Genomic DNA, 15141 nt, shown 5'->3' with positions numbered 1-15141 from the left:
CATAAATGCTGTGTTCCAATTACTTGTGAAGATAGTTTTCTACATTTTGTTTCTAATAAGATTTTGAGCTCCAAATTTTTCTGCTTCCCTTTCTCCCTAAGATGGCAAGCAATCTGATATAGGTTATACATGTGCAGTCTTGTTAAACAGTTCCATATTAGTCATGTTGTGAAAGAAGAAATGAAATAAAAAGCAAAAAAATCACAAAAAGTTATGTGCTCTGCATTCAGTTTTCTCTCCATAGTTCTTTCTCTGAATGCAGATGGCATTTTTCATCCCAAATTTACAAAAATTTTCATGGATCCTGGTATTGATGAAGACAGCTTTAAAGTTTATCATGGTTAATCATTGCTTAGTGTGTACAATGTTCTTATGGTTCTGCTTACTTCGCTCAACATCACTTCATGTATATCTTTCCAAGTTTTTCTGAAATCATCCTGCTCATCTGCAGCCTTCTACACTACCCAGAACCAGAACTTTAGGGAATGAAGGAATTTTGGTTGGTTAGGGCTTTGTCCCTTTTAGACTCTCAAACAGCTTTCTTTTCTTCTTGAATTGGACATATCAATTGTAATTTCACCTTGATAGCTTTTATTTCTCTATTGGGTGTTAGGTTGAAGTAAGTGACATCTGAGATTCTTACTGCAAGTGATTATCTGACTTGATATTACATGTTATTAACAGTCATTTATTTCAGTAACTGCTGTGTATCAGCAACTGTTCTAGCAGTTGGGTGATTTTGGAGGACAAAATTCTAGTTTGTATTGAGCCTAGGGAGTTAGGCATTTAAACTGGTTAAAATTGTATGTAAAAAAATATTTAATAGGTTCTTCGTGAGTATATCAAGTAAGCTTTTGGTCATTGATTATTGTGATAACTCTTCCTGCAAAGATGTCTTTTTGTATCCTAGTTCTCAGTTGTGTTTTGGAAGAGTAAGATTGCTTGGGGAGAAGCTTAATAGAAACCTGAGATTTTAACGTTTTATTAGCAGTACTTTATACCTTCAATGTGTGTGTGTGTTTCCACTAACTTTTAGCCTTGTATTTTAATAAAATTTCATGTATTGGACAAATCACTGATTTATTTATTTATTTATTTATAGAAAGCTCAAATCCTGTCAGTTATGAAATAAATGTTAAATGTTTCCCAAAAAAGTACCTGTGGTGAATGGAACTAGTTTGAAGTTTTGCTTATTATAGTCTCTTTGGAGAGCTGCTATAGTTAAGAATAATTAGCATAATGCTGTTAGTGCATGTGTAAAGTTCTTGGGGAGATTTGAGCACTTCTCATCTTCGATGGCATTTTACTTGGATAGAAAATCATTGAATTTCTTATCTAGTGTTCTTCCCATATGTCGTGGTGGTGGTATTCATTTGTTTTCAGTTATGTCCAATTCATGATCTCTTTTCTTAACAGAGATATTGGAGTGTTTTGCCATTTCCTTCTCTAGCTCAATTGGCAGATAAGAATATTGAGGTAAAATGGGTTAAGTTAGTTGCCCAGGGTCATCTACCTAGTAAGTGTTGAACAGAAGTGAGTTGCCCAGGGTCATCTACCTAGAAGTGTTGAACTCAGGAAGATGAGACTTCCTGATTCCAAGCCCAGAGATCTGTCCACTGGGTCATCTGGCTTCTTGAAAGACTTAATCAACTACATTAGAAGATGAATATATTGATATTTGTGGCAGGAGCGATGGAATATTTGCATACTACTAAACCAGTAGGGGGCACTCAACTCAAGATTTTTGAAGATGATTTTTTTTTTAAGTTTACTATTGAGAAGTAGCCACATTTTAGCAGAAATAATTGACCCAGTTTATTTAATTCTATTGTAGGTGTAATTAGTGTGCCACTGGAGAATTTTCTTAAAATTCATTGATAAAATTTTGAGGGGAGTGCTAGCATTTCCCCAAATTCTTCCATCTATTTAGAAAAAAAGCAGCAACAAAATCCACAAAACCCCTTTTCCATTGTATCTAAGACATGCGAGGGAGCAAAGCAACAGTATTGATTTGATGATGACTAATAATATGTACTACATTCTGAACCCATAATCTGTCATGCATCCTCTTTAATGTGAGGGGAGATGTATATTTTTATCCTGGAGTCAGCATTAATCATTGTATTTACATAAATTCTGGTGTCCTTTAGTGTTGTTTTCCTTTAGATTATCATGGTTTTATTCTTGGTTCTGCTGAATTGGTTCTTCCTCAATTCAAATGTTTTTGTAAAATTTCTCTCAATACTTCATATTATTCCTTTCCCACACCACATTATTTTCATAGATTAAGATCTGAATTCAATTTAGTAAACAGTTTCTACTACATTACAGATAAAAAAGTCTGCCCGTAAGGAGGATGATTACACAAAAAGAAGGGATGGCAATGGGGTAAAGCTTGGTGGGCTGGCTCAGGTTTTCTGGTCTTATAGTTCCATGGAGCAAGATTTAAGATTGATAACTCTAGTTTTTGTTTTTGTTATGAGACATTTTTTCTTTTACCTCCTTAAGATATAGTCTCAGGTATTGTATCACTTGAGTCAGAGAGTATAAATAAATGGTTGGTTCTATTAAAAATTCCATCCCTGGTGTAGTAGTTTGTTCTGTTTTCTAATAACTCTTGCTTGAACCTTGTGAAACCATGATTATTACAAATACTGTTCATGAGTATAAATCTTCTGTTTTTATTCATCAACTACTTTTACACGATCTTTATAATTTGCACTAGAATTCTTTTTTTTCCCCCACAGGAAAAATTTTAAGATTATTTTCTATTAAATAGAATCAAATAATTCTTTGTAATCATTATTCTTCACTATATATTTTTCAGTTGCATGATGATTAAAAATATATGAAGTGCTTTTAAAATTTTCAGAAATTCTGCCTTATTTGCTCTTATTTTCATCAAGCATTTTCTTGATATATGTATGTCATTATTGTAAAGATTCTCTATAACAAAGCCACAAAACTTAGTAATTATTGATGATATCTTACAATTTGTTAATGCTTTTAAGATTATATTGCCTACAACACTATAAATTTTAGTGATTTTGGTCTGATATAGTTCTTCCTATAATCTTGGAATTGTTCAATAAGAATTTGGAAGAAGAGTAGATGTAGTCATGTTATGTGGGAATTGACTTGAGTTACTTTTTAAAACTTCTAAATTTGCATTGTTTAATGTTTTAATAAAAATTAAGTTGACATTTACCGTTTTTTAAAAATTGACATTTTTTAAATGCTTGAGAAAAATAAGGAAATTTTCATTACCATTTTAGCAAATCACAATATTAACTTTAACTGCACATCTGATAATTTGTTTACCTTTCACTTTGGTATTTGAAGAATCAATATATTTCCAATAAAAACCATAGTATTAAAATGTATGTTCTAATTGAATCTGTAATCATACCATTTCAAGTATCTCAATTTATAATAGTTTCTTGTAAATTTTTAGCAAAAATTTTAACAATATTTTTAGACTCTGTACTTAGCTTCATTCTTGACTATCCATGTTGATACTATAAAGGTGTTTATTCTCATTATGTACAATAAAGCAAATCTTCCATATAATTGCATTAGTGATACGTGACATTAAAGCTTAATTGGTTTATTTAAAATATCTTGCCCATCAATTTCTTTTAGATTGTGAAAATTGAAAAGGTCATGAGTACAGTTTAATATTCCGGGGTGAGAGATTTCAATTTTAGCACAATTTGTTGAGAATTAATTAGGAAATCCAACTTGAAGGAATAGGGGTGTTGAATGCAAATAAGGCCATTTAGGTGTTCAGTAGAATATAGAAGCTTCAGCTTCTTGGCACTGTTGTAAAAAAACAATTGGTGTTCACTAGATTAGTTTAAGTTACTAAATTGAGAATATCCATGAAGATAAAATGTTCTGGCATACACAAAATAAACTTTGCATAGAACTTGATTATGATAAATACTTGAAAAATATTTAAATTCATGTTGGTTTTGTTTTCTTGAAACTTTTTTGGTAGGAAATTGATGAAGCCTGTAAGAGAATAAAGCGTGAAGTTGATGATTTAGGTCCAGAAGTTGGTGACATTAAAATCATTCCTTTGTATTCCACACTTCCACCTCAGCAACAACAGAGAATTTTTGAACCTCCTCCTCCAAAAAAACAAAATGGAGCAATAGGACGAAAGGTAACAATTAAAAGATTTATGTTTCATATTCTGTAGTAGCAGCTAGAGAAATGTGACATAACAATCATTATAATTACAGTTGTTTTTACATTTAAAGATTCACGAAAATATTTTCTTCACAACAACTCTGGGAAGTAGGAAACACAAATGTTATTATCTCCACAACCGAGTTACAGAGAAGTCAAAGAGCAGCTACTAAGTGTCAGGGCTGGAATAGAGATAAAGTTGCAGATGATTGGAACAAGCACTTAGATATTAGATAAATCACATAAGAAATGCTGTTAATATTGTATTAAGCTTGTTGAATGAATTTCTGAATTCTTTAGGGAATATTAAACCAGGTAATTTGGGGATAAATTTGATTTCATTTAGAATTTTCTAATTCTGTCTTAAAGAAAAATTAATCAGCATTTTTATAGGTATTCTTCAAGTTTACAACTTGTAAATACATGTTTTCCAATAAAAATTGGTTGTAATAGGAATTTGCTTTCTAATTTGGAGAAGCCTTATAATTAGAAGAACAAAGATTCTAGGAATATACAGTATTTATGACTAATTGAAAAAAATTTTTTGGGTGGTATTGTGTTTTTTGTCTCAGTTTCTGATATTACTTTTGGTTATAATTAAAAGTTGATTCATTTTTAGGACAGTTAACATGAATGAGAACACTACTACAATGCTTTTGTGACATACACTATATTCTCACCTTTACCCCCAACTTTGTTTTGACTTAAAACTGATTTCATCATCATCACTCATCCTGGAGGGATTGCCGATTGACTCGGGTAGAATTGTATGCTGTTCAGTAAGGAGGGGAAATGGGCCCTTGTGGAAATGCTTCTGGGGTTTTAAAGAGACATTTAGAAGGAACTCAGTGCCTTCTTGGAAGTTGAGGAAGCCAACAAGTAACATCCTTCCTGAATTGTTGAATTTAACATTTTTGCAACTGGTGTTATCCTTATTCAGAAAGGAGATCCAATCAGTGAATCTTTAAAGAAATTAATTCAAACTCTTAACTGGAAGGTCAGTTACTAAAACTGAAGCTTAAATATTCTGGCCTGGCCACATAATAAGACAGGACTCATTGGGAAAGATTGAAAAATAGAGAAGGGACAGAAGAGGGTGAGATGTATAGAGAGTATCATGGAACCGTTGAACATAAATTTGGACAAGACTTCAAGATAATGGAGGAGAGAAGGGCCCAATGTGTTATGGATATCCATAGGGTGTCAAAGAGTTGGACATGACTGAACACAACACAAAGCAGAATCTTGAGGACTGAGAAAATAAGCTGGTTTAACCTAAGTGCATTATGATTTTGAGACAGTTAAAAGATGAATCAACTGAAACATGACTGGACTAATCCTGCTACTTAAAAGTGAATAACCGAACGCTGTCCCAAGTAGATTATTCTTTGATCTCAGCATTCCATTTCTTCTCTTCCTTTCTGGAGGATGATCTCTATACATTCTAAGCATTTTTCTTCTCAACTTTTCTTCAAGAATCTCAGAGACAGAGCTAAAAGGTACTGGAGAGCATTTAATCCAAGCCCTTCATTTGGCAAGTTGCCCAGGCTTGTGTTGGTATTTGATGGTAAAGAGTCTAGATGTATTCCAATCAAAGGTACTTTGACTGTCTTTCTATTCTCTGTCCTTTCCCCTTCACCCTTCACTTAAATCATGCCCCAGCTGGTTGCATTTGGAGGAGGGAGGAGTTTTCCATGTTTTTTCCTACTCATTTATCTTTCCATGCATATTTCCAGTAAAATGTAAACTTATTGAGGGCAGGCAACATTTCATTTTGTCTTTGTATTTTCCAGTACCTCATACAGTGCTTTCTTTGTACATAGTAGGTACCTAATAAGTGCTTACATCAAGCTATCCCTGATGTTCATATCAACTAGTCGCTGAATTATTTAATCTGAGCTAAGATCATCTCTCTCTCATTCCTTGTTTATTACCATTTCCCTAGCTTTGGCTCAGTTATCTGTTCTCTGTCTTAAACTGTTGTGAAATGGGTTTTCACAGTTATTATTCCCACCTCTGAACCTCAGTGTATTTTTGTTGAGGACTTGGAAAAAATCATGACTCATGAAGATGCATACTTATTTAATAGAAAGACTCGTTAGATTTTTTCCTACCTGTTGGTCAACCTGACTTCCAACAATTGAGTCCATAATAAACCTTTTAATGTTTACCCCTAAAGGATGTTGTTTCAATCCCTGATTTCATGGACATGATGAGCTCTATTCCTCAGCAGCTCTGCAATTACCAAGACTATTTCCTCCTCATGACAGCCTGTGGAAATGCAGTGTGGTATCTATTCTTGCAGGTTATACAGGGGACCCAGGAAGAAAAGTCCTTGGCAGAATCATTTGTTGTAACATTAGAAATAGGTATTATTTTATCGGGGAAAATGAATTCAAGAAAAATTACCAGAAGTTTATCAAAAATTATCAAAGTTTGTCACTGTACCCTAAAGACTGAAAATTTTCCACCTGGTTTGGAGCTAAAAACTTGATTTCACCCATTATAATTTGATCTTCTTGAAGTGAGGAATAGCTTGTTTTTTCTTTCTTTCTTTTTTTTTAATCTCCAGCATGCTTTGCAGATAGTAAACACTCCTTTTAAATGCTTTTTTCCTTCATTTATATCACTGTGTCTCATCTGCCAAAACTTTTGGGGAAAAGGGTACTAAGCTAACCAACTCTTTGAATTCCTCATTTAATTCTTCTTTTAAAACCAGGTTAATATTTTACATTTGTTTGTTTTATTGGGTCTGATTGCCTGTACCTTTGTGATAACTCTCTCCCTTCTCTCCCTCCCCCCCCCCCCCCCCCCCCCCCCCCCCCCCCCCCCCCCCCACCTTCCCCATGCTGTTCTGATTATAGTGGTGTCATGTCATTGGGGACAATGGTGGTATCAAAAGGAATTTAAAAGTATTTCTTATTTCTGATAGTCTTGCAACTCTGCTCTTCTTCCTACCCACACCCCTCAGATCATTACTGATCTGCTACCATGAAAGTTATTCTTGTTCTACTAGAAATTATTTATGGAGTTTTCCCTTATATGTGGAAATCATAGGGATCAGCAAGAGACTGAAAGAAACCCCCTTTGAACAAACATTTCTATTCTTGGAAGTGCATAACACCAATGAAATCCTATTGTGTTCTCCCTCCTTTAATTTGTTCTGTAGTAGGTGATCTTAGTAGGATCACCTACTTCACAGATTTATTGAAAGGAAAGCAATTTTTTGGATACAGATTTGCCTTGTAAATATTATTGATCATTAAATCAGAAATGATTTTTCTTCCCCATGTTCACATTGCAAAGCTGTAGCAGAACAAGGCCTAGAGCTTACACTTTCTGACCATGTAAGCCTGTATTTTTCCACACCAGTTTCCATTGGTTCATAATTGTATTGCTCCTGAAACAGAAGTGGAGGTCCACTATTGGGTGCATTCAGATTATGTAAAGCCAACACTAGTGGGGCTGCTATTGTTATATCACCTATTGGGTGATTCTTCCATACCACAAACAAAGTTACTGCCATCATCTGTAATTTGTCTCTCTTCTCCAGCTTCTTATAATACTTCTAATGGAGCAGGGAAATGATGTTATTCTTTCTAATGTTGGTGTGTCCATTAGGCTTATTTCAAGCTTTGACCTCATAATAAAGACTAATTATTATCAAATCTCTTGTTTTGATTTCCATGTCTGAAAACAGTAGTTTGTGTCATAGCCAGGAAACCATACGTGATCCACTCCCAAGAGAATGTGAATTACACCAATAGATAGAAATTGAAAAAACTCCCCAAAAACCTATCCCCCTGAAAACTGAAATGAGCCTCTCTTCCTTATTCCTTTTCCCAAAATGAATTGCACCTCCATTCACACTAGGCTGGAGGTTAGTTTTCTAGCATTAGCAGTAGAAGCTATGTTTTTCTATTATTTATTAGATAAACAGCTCCATTATGGGTAGGAGATTATTCTGGGCCATTGGCCATAGCTGCTGTCTCACTGTGACTCAACTTTACTGCCATCATTTTCAAGGAATTCCGGTCCAGTACAAGCTATTGTATTGTGAATCATCTAGTTTGTCTCTTGTCTGTTACTTTTAACTCTTTCCATCATGGTTCCAGAGTTGGAAATAACTTGAGAGGAATTCTGAATTACTAAGAGCCAGAAACTTCTGGGCAGCAGTCAACACGAAATAAATTTGCAACAACCATTATAGCTAATAAATCCCCCCTTCCTGGAGTTGATATTTTCTATGTCTCGCATGACTCACAAGTATCACTCTTTATCTCTTTCCAAATGATACTCAGTGAAGGTCCAAGATACCCAACTAAGATTTATGTAGGAAAATCCTCTGTTGTGGTCTCATTGTGCTTACGTAGTAAATCCCTCATCCCTGTGAGATGATGGGTCCTTTTATTTTTGATAGCATTTTTCGGGGAAAGATCAAAGGGGTATTCCTTTGCTGATGTCCATTAAATTTTGCATCTCTATGCTAAGAATTCTTGTTTATCTGTAGTGATATTTTTTGAGACAAAAAGATTTCAAAAAATTAAGATGACCAGATATTTTTAGAACTTTGGATACTTTTCAGCTTTCAGAGTTAAATTCTGAAATGTTGGCTGCTCTCCAAACCACATCCCTTCTCTTTTCCTCACTTCTAGCTTAATCTCCCTGTATAACCTTAGTATTATAAAAGGAGAGGCAGGTATGGTATGTGGCTAGTGAGCTGTCTGTGAAAACTAGAAGAAGTGAGTTCCTTTCCTCCCTTTGACATAAACTGGCTGCGTGACTCAGAACAAGTTGCTTACCAGCTTTGTGCTCTGAGCATCTAAGACTCATTTGCAGAGAAACTTTCTACATGTGCTGGTAGAAAGTTCCATGCTGGTAGAAGAAATACTGCACAGATAGAAGCGGTTATGTGCTGATAGAAGTTGTTCAGTGTTGGTGGAAGACATTCTGCACCGGTAGAAGTTGTTCTGTGCTCGTAGAAGAAATTCTGCACTGATGGAAGCTCTTATGTGCTGATAGAAGTTGTTCTATGCTGGTAGAAGAAATTCCATGCTGTAGAAGTTGTTCCATGCTATTGGAAGATATTCTGTACAAGAAATTCTGCACTAGTAGAAGTTGTTCCATGTTGGTAGAAGAATTTCTATGTTGCAGAAGTTGTTCCATTCTGGTAAAAGAAATTCTGCTCTAGTAGTTTCGCTCTGGTATAGGAAATTCCATCAAGCTCTTGATATTTATTAAATGCAGAGCTCTGTGGTAGGTATTGGGAAAATTGCATTGTTTAGTTCTCTTTGTAAGAAAACATTTATTTTCTGAAAAATAATTCTCAATTACATATAAAAAAAAATTTAAGTTCCAAATTCTGTCTCTCTCTTCCACTCTCTCACCTCCTTTGAAAAGACAAGCAATTTGATAATGAATATACGTAATATAGCCCTTTTTAATGGAATTACTATGTAATAAAATAAAATGTCAATGTATTTTTTACATGAGTTTTTTAAAAAACTTAAAACAGTTGTAAAAATACATCTAATTATTTTCCTTGGATTATTGTTTTGAATTATTAGTGCTCTGATGGGCTAGTGCAAGTGAGAATAATTTATGCTCAAAGTGTAAATTATTTACTTGTTAATAGTTTTTATTTGTGGGGTTAAGTACAGTAAAAAATTTCATTAGGATCATACAATTGTTCATAACTACTCTAAAGAAGCTATGTAGTACAGTGAAAAAGATTGCTTTGGCCCTGTTATCTCCCATTTGTATGACTTTCAGTGAAGTCATTTATTTTCTGTAAGCTCTTCATTCCTTTGCAATTCTTATTCTATGATCTTAGGAAAACAGGTAGTTGGAGGACAAAGTTGTCATTTTTTAGTAAACATCAAATATTTGTTTAAAGAATGAACTGCTCTGAGGATTTTATGAATTTTTTTTTATTTTGTTTTTGTTACTTATCCTCAACATAGGCCCAGAACTTGAATATATTTTTAAGCACTTGAATTTTTTAGGAAAAACCTACAATTTAATACAATTTTAAGTAGACCAGGTTGTATTACTCAATTTGATTAAGAAGAATGTTGGATTAAATAAGCAAAGAGATAGAACTACTTAAACCTGTGTATTTCCTAGAAAATACTTTATATTTACTGGACTTTATTGTGCTTTATAACTGATTTGTTTCAGTCATACTACATAGTCATTTAATTTTGTATTACATATGGTATTTATCTTATAGGTAGTAGTGTCAACCAATATTGCAGAGACATCACTAACAATAGATGGTGTTGTGTTTGTCATCGACCCTGGATTTGCAAAACAAAAGGTAATTTGGTTTCACAGCTTATTCTAAAATGATTTAGGTTTTCCACAAATCATCTTTTTATATATTCATTTAACATGCTAGTGTAAGATTGTCATGTTTGAACAGTAGGAACTAAAAATGGACAGAAGGAACTATCTTTCAAGTTAGTAAGCATCAATAACTCTTTTCTTGAATTGAGAGGACTATCCTGAGACCTTTGCGACTGGATTCTCTCCTCCTTTTTTCTTTAAGAGAGTTTGACAGTTGTAAATGTTGAAAATAGCACAGCTTTATTCTAAAGACCAAAATCTGTCCCTCTTTGACTAGCCTCCTCCCACAAAATCCCTCATAATTATTCTTCCAACTGGAAAATTATTTTGACTATCTAAAATATTTTCATCACTAGAATGGTTACTTTAGAATACAATACCTGTATACTTTATTTTACTAATCCTAATATTTAGTTGATCTTTTTATAATGTTCTAATAATTTTTAAAAGAACCTTTAGGTTATTAATCTATCTAGATTAACTTTAGGGATAGATAGAATTTAATATGTGGTGTATATATGTGGGTTGTTGTTTGTTTTGTTTTGTTTTTTGTGCTGAGCAATTGGGGTTAAGTGATAGGTTCAGGGTCACACTGTTAGGAAGTGTTAAGTGTCTGAGGCCACATTTGAATTCAGGTTCTCTTGACTTCAAGATTGGTGCTCTTATCCATTGGGCCACTTAACTGCCCCTACTATATATTTTTGAAGGAAGCCTTGCTCCCTAAAGTGGATATTATGAAAATTAATAGTTATATTTACTGGAACTTTTTTCATTCTGGGGACCAAATTTTTTATTTGGAAACTGATTTTTGAAACCACAATGGAATTCACTGGGAAGAAATAAAGTGTGACTATTGAATGATTCAAGAATTTTTCTAATGCATAAAGTGTGCTTATATGGTGGTAGATTTGAAATTTAAGTCCTTAGTTTCCATGGAGTTAAGACTATTTAAGATAAATGGGGTAATGAGGTGAACCAAACCAGTTCCATTTGCTCAATAATGAATAGAACCAGCTATACCCACGAAAGAACTCTGGAAAATGAGTGTGAACCACTACATAACATTTCTAATTCCTCTGTTTTTGTCCGCTTGCATTTTTGATTTCCTTCATAGGTTAGTTGTACATTATTTCAAAGTCCAATTCCCAAAATAACTGTATGAATATATATATATATATATATATATATATATATATATATATATATATATATATATATATATATACACATATATTGTATTTAACATATTTAACATGTATTGGTCTATCTGGCATCTGGAGGAGGGGGTGGGGGAAAGGAGCGGAAAAATTGGAAGAAAAGGTTTTGCAATTGTCAAGTGCTGAAAAATTACCCATGCATATATCTTGTAAATAAAAAGCTATAATTTAAAAAAAAAAAAAAAAAAGATAAATAGGGTAAGCTGAGAAAGTTCATGAGTGTAGCCTTAGACTTTAAGAATTTAGATAGCTAGATTGGCACCTTCCATAAACAAGTTGAGGCATAAGCATATATACTCCAGTACTTCCTTTGTTGCCATATCTTTCACTACTGGGCAGGTATCATGAGTGTCCCAAGGATTGCAATGTTTATGTTTTGTGGGATAGTGTGAGCCATCAGGAGTCTTTATCAGAGTATATATGTTTAAAGTTGAAGAAGTAACTGGTTTGATTTGATATTTCCATTAGGTATATAATCCTCGTATCAGAGTGGAGTCTCTTTTGGTGACAGCAATCAGCAAAGCTTCTGCCCAGCAAAGAGCTGGTCGAGCTGGCCGTACAAGGCCTGGAAAATGTTTTAGACTTTATACAGAGAAAGCCTATAAAACTGAAATGCAGGTAAGAGCTCCATTTCATTTAATGTATGACCTTTCTGGGTACCATAAACTGATGATTTGCTTACATTAAGTTTTTAAGCTATCAGAAGGCAACACTAGCAATTTAAAGACTCCTTTCCATAAAGATCTATGGTGTAGATCTTAAAATTAAACATATATACCAGCTGAAAGATGTTTTTCATACAAGAAGAAATCAGATTTCCTCCTTCTTTAGTCCATGGTTGACTTAGTTGATTTTGTGTTGTTCTGATAGGATAGGCAGGGATAAGAATATGACATTTCCTGGAGAAATGGGGTGAGAATGAATGTAAAGTAAGCAAAGCTAATATCTTAACCCAGCACTGTACTTTTTTCTTCTAGGACAATACTTACCCTGAAATTTTGAGGTCTAATTTGGGTTCAGTGGTGTTACAGTTGAAGAAACTTGGTATAGATGACTTGGTACACTTTGATTTTATGGATCCACCAGGTAAGGTTTTTTAAAAGAACATCTCAGTGAAATTTCCCATGTTAATTTCCTTCTTTATGTGATGAAATTCAATTAAGGATATGTTAATTTTTCTCTCTAAATGAGTTTTGTGAACGAGTTTTAAATTTTTTTAAATCAATGACCTATATTTCATATACATACATATATATATCCCATTTGGGGAATATAGACCTTTTTAAAAATGTGGCCATTAGCATGTAAATTTCTACTTAAATTTGTAGTAAATGAATATAAACATGTTAAGCATTTAAAAAAATCTTTTTACTTTGTGTCTTTCACAGTCAGCAGAGATGACAACTTTGACCTAGTTAGGCTAATGTTTTCTATTAGTCAGATATATGATGATTCATTTAAGTCTTAGAACTTCATAGGATGTAGATTGAGTTCTTGTAACCAGACATATATAAAATTATCATAGCATTTATTGACAACTCCTTGTTTTCTAACTTGAATCTCAAAAGTTGATAAGCCTGTCACATGTAATTTAGAATATATTTATACATCTTTCCAAAGGGAGGAAATGTTGCAAATATTGGTAAGATTCAGTGATCAGTTACTTGATTGGATAGGTCACATGGACTGAATGCTGGGAGTTAAGAGTATTAGAACAAATACCCAAGTCATGTAGGAAATGGAAAGGAGGTAAATGAAGGTGTTTTCTGAGCTTTTTTTTGTGCAACATTGACCCTCTCCAAAATTTTTAAATGGCTAAAGTTTGTATTTCTTATTTATCCCATCTTCCAACTTCTGTTTTTAGTCATTTATTTGGAGTTTCCATCTTTCTTTATGTCTCCAGCACTTAGCATAATATAATGCCTGGCATTTAATAAGTGCTTGTTAATTTATTGAGGTCACTCACAGATTAAACTAACTTGTCCTTTTCTCCCACATACTTGATAATTATAATAGGATAAATTTAGAGCTGGAAAGGACTTCAGAAAGCCATCAAGTCCAAACCACTTATTTTACAAATAGGCCCAGAAAGGTTTAGAAGGTCCCGCTTGTAACTGAGATAGGATTTGATGCCATAGAACCATCTTCATCTTCATTTTTTCAGTGAGATCCCTTATCAGTCTTTGAATAGCTGTATTGTCCATTATTCCAAATGAAAATATCTATTCTTGATAGATGATTTTAGGATTAGATGATTTGATTGTGTTAATCATATAAGGATTAAGGATTAAAAACCTTGAACCTTTAAAAGAGGTGTTTGCATTTTTAAAAAGGATGATTATTAGTCCAAAACAACTGACACTTAGACAATTATTATTACAGGTGTAACAATGAAATAAAAATATTGCTGAAAATTTCCAGTTATTTGCCAGCACACGAGCCACTTTGTCCAAAAATTTCATATGTAAATCACTTGTTAGTTGGAATGCATTTTCCCAGCTTCTTTGTGGAGATCACTGCTCAAGAAACCAGGCTTCTAGTCTGAATTCTAGGGCAAAATAGCTGTGTGACTAAGGGACAGAGTTTGCCTCTTCTGGCCTCAGTTTTCACAGCTGTAAAAGAGGTGGTCAAACTAGATGTTTTCTAAGGTCTATTAGCCTCTAAGTTCTTATAATAACCTGAACCTATGAACTGTGGTCTCTAAGACTGGGGATAAGTTTGTGTGTGTATTTGCGCACGTGTGTGTACGTGTGTTTGTATGGCTAAATGTCACTTCCATTGGTATTTGGAAGAATTTAAGAATAAAGATCCTTATCTTTCTTTGGGAAATATGTTTAGTGTAAAATATGTAATATGGTACTCATTCTTTAGCAAATTATCTGACCCTTTTGGAAGAAAAACTCTTGACTTTTAAACTCTTTAGCAAACTTTTAGATTTTGGGTGATTCATTGGTTGCAAGATTCCTATAATTGAATTTGATGACAGCTTGAATTCTGAATTTGGCCCACTGTAGAATGAAAAATGAGTTTGCTTATAATAGTTTGTACTTTGTCACATTTTTGCTTACTAAAGGCGGCTTGACTAATAGAGTATTTTTTCTTCCAGCTCCTGAAACTCTGATGAGAGCCCTAGAGCTTTTGAATTACCTAGCTGCTTTAAATGACGATGGAGACTTGACTGAATTGGGATCCATGATGGCAGAATTTCCATTGGATCCACAGCTCGCTAAAATGGTTATTGCAAGTTGTGACTACAACTGTTCTAATGAGGTCCTATCTATTACTGCTATGTTGTCAGGTAATGGAGGGAAAAAGCCACCCTCATCCTTCCCCCCTCTCCCTTGGCCCCCTCCATTTCTTGCCTCCCTTCCTCAAAAAGCCC

General features: G+C 33.8%; 1 protein-coding gene across 1 annotated transcript in view; it reads left to right on the top strand.

Moving 5' to 3' along the window:
* DHX15 (DEAH-box helicase 15) overlaps window positions 1–15141 on the top strand; it is a 66618-nt gene that overhangs the window by 37290 nt on the left and 14187 nt on the right. The window contains exons 6-10 of the mRNA XM_031942203.1: window positions 4001–4168; window positions 10427–10513; window positions 12228–12377; window positions 12737–12845; window positions 14866–15057. Of these exons, the coding sequence (XP_031798063.1) occupies window positions 4001–4168; window positions 10427–10513; window positions 12228–12377; window positions 12737–12845; window positions 14866–15057 (706 nt within the window). The remainder of the gene's footprint in view (window positions 1–4000; window positions 4169–10426; window positions 10514–12227; window positions 12378–12736; window positions 12846–14865; window positions 15058–15141) is intronic.

This window comes from Sarcophilus harrisii, chromosome 6, assembly GCF_902635505.1.
Source record: "Sarcophilus harrisii chromosome 6, mSarHar1.11, whole genome shotgun sequence".
Classification (NCBI taxonomy): Eukaryota; Metazoa; Chordata; class Mammalia; order Dasyuromorphia; family Dasyuridae; genus Sarcophilus; species Sarcophilus harrisii.
Note: the sequence above shows the minus strand (reverse complement) of the source record. Positions and strands in the feature narration are given on the sequence as shown.